Genomic DNA, 3,124 nt, shown 5'->3' on the forward strand with positions numbered 1-3,124 from the left:
CTTATCTTCTTCCTCCTTTAAACCTCAACTTATTCAAGTTGATTAACCAGACCATTAAACACATCCATGTGTTCAATAATATTCTAATCGTCATCCGCCATCTCAAATGGCTCCACCTTAAATTGCATACCGCAGTTTCTCGCCATCTCCAAACAAAAAACTATCCGAAACAAATGGATGCTCTGATACCACTTGTTATGACAACTTTCCTGGCGCACCCACCCCAGCGGAAGCTAGGATATAATTTGTTTGAGACAAACTTGCGAGAAATAATAGAAAACAAATAAAGTAACTGATAACACGGCGATTTAACGTGGTTCGGCAAACCCTGCCTACATCCACCCCAAGAGTCTCCTTTATTCTTATAATATAAAAGAACCCGGTACAAGAAAAAGTACACTATGAGCAAGGTTGGAGAACTCGGATCTCGGGGAGATCTCGTTTGGACTTTTTAGGGAGATCTCGGCATCTCGGAATAATCTCGGGGAGATCTCGGACGTTGACTTACGTTGACTTTATAGGTTTTTTAATAAAAATATACATAAAAACATAAATATATGCATATTTATATACGTTTTTACGAGATTTTACAAAAATATATGAGAAATGAGCTACAAAATCTTAGAAATTACGAATTTTACAAGAAAATCTTACAAATTAGCAAGAAAATCCGAGAAATCGTGCCTTTGACTAAGTTTGACCCCGTTGACCGAGAAATCTCGGGAGATGATCATCTCGTCTCGGTTTCCTTCTAAAAACGAGATCTCGGGGGAGATCTCGGGGAGATCTCGGGAGATTTACAACACTGACTATGAGTTAAACCCAAACTCAAGCCCCTTAGATTTTAGTATAAAATCTAAGTTTCTCGTACACTCTTTTACACTCCATACAAGAATAAAACTCTCAACCTCACAAATACACACTCTCCGTTGATATTATCGAACAACTGTGTTTTCCCTTTATGATACTTTGATCCTCTATAGATCACTTGATCCCGCTTTTGGATACTTTCAATCCTCTGAATGATGAGCTATTTATAATAGCAAATATACATGCTCATCTTTACATGTGAAATAAATAAATAAATGACAACAAAAGTTTTTTATGACTTATAAATGACAACAAAAGTTTTTCAATCCCATGTGAAAGCAACAACCTCCTTTTATGACTTCACACATGAGAACGTATATTTCTTCAACAAAGTTAGGCAACAAAACCCACATGCAAACTTCATGCAAATAATATATTCAACTTAAATGTTAGTCAATATTGGACATCCGTCCAACAAAGTTTTTTATCTCAACAACTTTCAATTGAGACCAATACCCCTTTTTGATTATCTCCTTCATCACCACATTCACCAGATAGTTACTTAGACACTCGTTCTCATCAGACGCGTTGATGATGGGTTCACACACGGTTACATAACTAGGATGGCAAACTGAAAAAAATGCATTGAAAAATTGAAGGTGCTCAAATGAGAAACTATTTGTATTTGTTGAAAACAATAGTCGTCGCATGTTCATATTCGGAAATGGAACACTTTTCCTGAGAACATCAATATCAAAATCGCACTCAATCAAACAAATCATACACCACTTGTGTACTATCTCAATATCAAACGTGGTTGAAAGATTGAGCATTTCATTAAAGTTTAAAAAGAATGAATAATCCATGGGTCTCCGAGGGTGCAATGTCACCTTAATTCGCTCAGGGGCAACGATTGAAAACACAAGTGAAGGAATTATGAAGCCTGTGTAGTTGAAATGAAGTAATTCTGGAGCATAAACTTGTAGGCTGATCTTCCTCATCTCTCCATATCGTATGGTCAATCTCTTTAATGAAAGACTAGTGATGTTCATACTTTTGAGACTATTAGAAAACTCTATTTGAAGGGTCAAACTCTCTAGAAAAAGAAATCTCGATTTGATCATGTCCAAAAGTGCATAGTCTATGATAACACCAACCAGAGATAATTCTATCACGTTTCCTATTGAATCCATGTTAATTGATATTGGGTTCGAGACAAAAATTGATAACGCCTCGTTAAAAATAAAAGAATGTAGACAAGGAAGTTCATCAAGTTCCATTGATTCTAATGATGGTTGAGAAGATATTTGCAATTCTTCAAGATAACGAAGGTTTTTAACCCTAATCATCTTCGAACGGTAGAAAACTGAAAGATTAATTTTCTCAAGCAAGCTACAAGTAGATAATAAGTTATGAAGTATCTCTTCACATATGTGCACATTAAGTAGTTCAAGTACACGTAACGACACACACTTGATCACATTCGTGTTGATCTGAAGGTACTTGACTGCCGGTAGACTATATACCCTGATCTTATATAAGTTTATGCCAGAGAATATCCCATTTAGCAATGGCAAAATATAACCGTCAGCTGATAATGTGAGGGACAACTCCTTTAGACAACTTTTAGAAGCTACAAAGCGAATTCACTTTTCAGCAAGACGAGTCGACTCATTTTCCTTGAAGGTGAAGTGAAGATCAAAACTTTCTATTGGTATGTTATCACGGTCGTATCTTAGTAACATGTTGTCGATCAAATTCATGTACGCTGTTTCTTCTTCGGTGACAATGTTTGGATATCTTTGCAATGATTTAGTAAACCTGGGGGTGGGGATCGTAGACCAAGCTTGTAGCCATGACTTTGACAAAACACTTGTTCGAGCAGCTTCTTTTGCAGCCAACAATGATTGCATACGGTGGATCAACTGTGGACAATCTTCCAGTTGTGGTTTTCGGATCGGCTTGCTTTTATTCATTTCCTCCATCTTTCATAACCCCAAAAAACAATAAGGATTCGGTTAAAACTTAAACTGAGTTGCTTAAGAACAGTTAGAGAATGAGGAGATTTCACATGAATAACTTATATCCCACAACATTCAACAATTTTTTTAATAATAAATCTAAAAAATACTTATACAACTGATTAGTTAATTAATCACACAATTAATGATGTTAAATCTACTGATGCCATTTGCCGAGCTCTAACTGTTAACTGTTAGGAAGAGGGGATCGCCTGGACGTTGAGAGATATAAATTTGAGAGAAAAACAACTCTATTACTCACAAGAATAGATTTACAGAGTATTACAAAACTC

At 35.9% G+C, this 3,124-nt stretch overlaps 1 protein-coding gene across 1 annotated transcript; it reads right to left on the reverse strand.

Annotated features, from left to right (window-relative positions):
* Positions 1-1,259: 1,259 nt before the first annotated feature.
* Positions 1,260-2,795, reverse strand: LOC139889303 (uncharacterized). The gene is made up of 2 exons (XM_071872263.1): positions 2,461-2,795; positions 1,260-2,337 (listed from the first exon to the last, which is right to left on the reverse strand). Exons 1-2 carry the CDS (start codon positions 2,793-2,795, stop codon positions 1,260-1,262), a joined length of 1,413 nt encoding a protein of 470 aa, XP_071728364.1.
* Between the last annotated feature and the right edge of the window lie 329 nt (positions 2,796-3,124).

Source organism: Rutidosis leptorrhynchoides, chromosome 2, assembly GCF_046630445.1.
Source record: "Rutidosis leptorrhynchoides isolate AG116_Rl617_1_P2 chromosome 2, CSIRO_AGI_Rlap_v1, whole genome shotgun sequence".
Lineage (NCBI taxonomy): Eukaryota > Viridiplantae > Streptophyta > Magnoliopsida > Asterales > Asteraceae > Rutidosis > Rutidosis leptorrhynchoides.

Coding starts and splice junctions, on each gene's coding strand:
- LOC139889303 (XM_071872263.1), bottom strand. CDS start 2,795: ATGGAGGAAATGAATAAAAGCAAGCCGATCCGAAAACCACAACTGGAA. Junction 2,338..2,460: donor TCGACTCGTCTTGCTGAAAA/GTGAATTCGCTT, acceptor ATATAAGATCAG/GGTATATAGTCTACCGGCAG.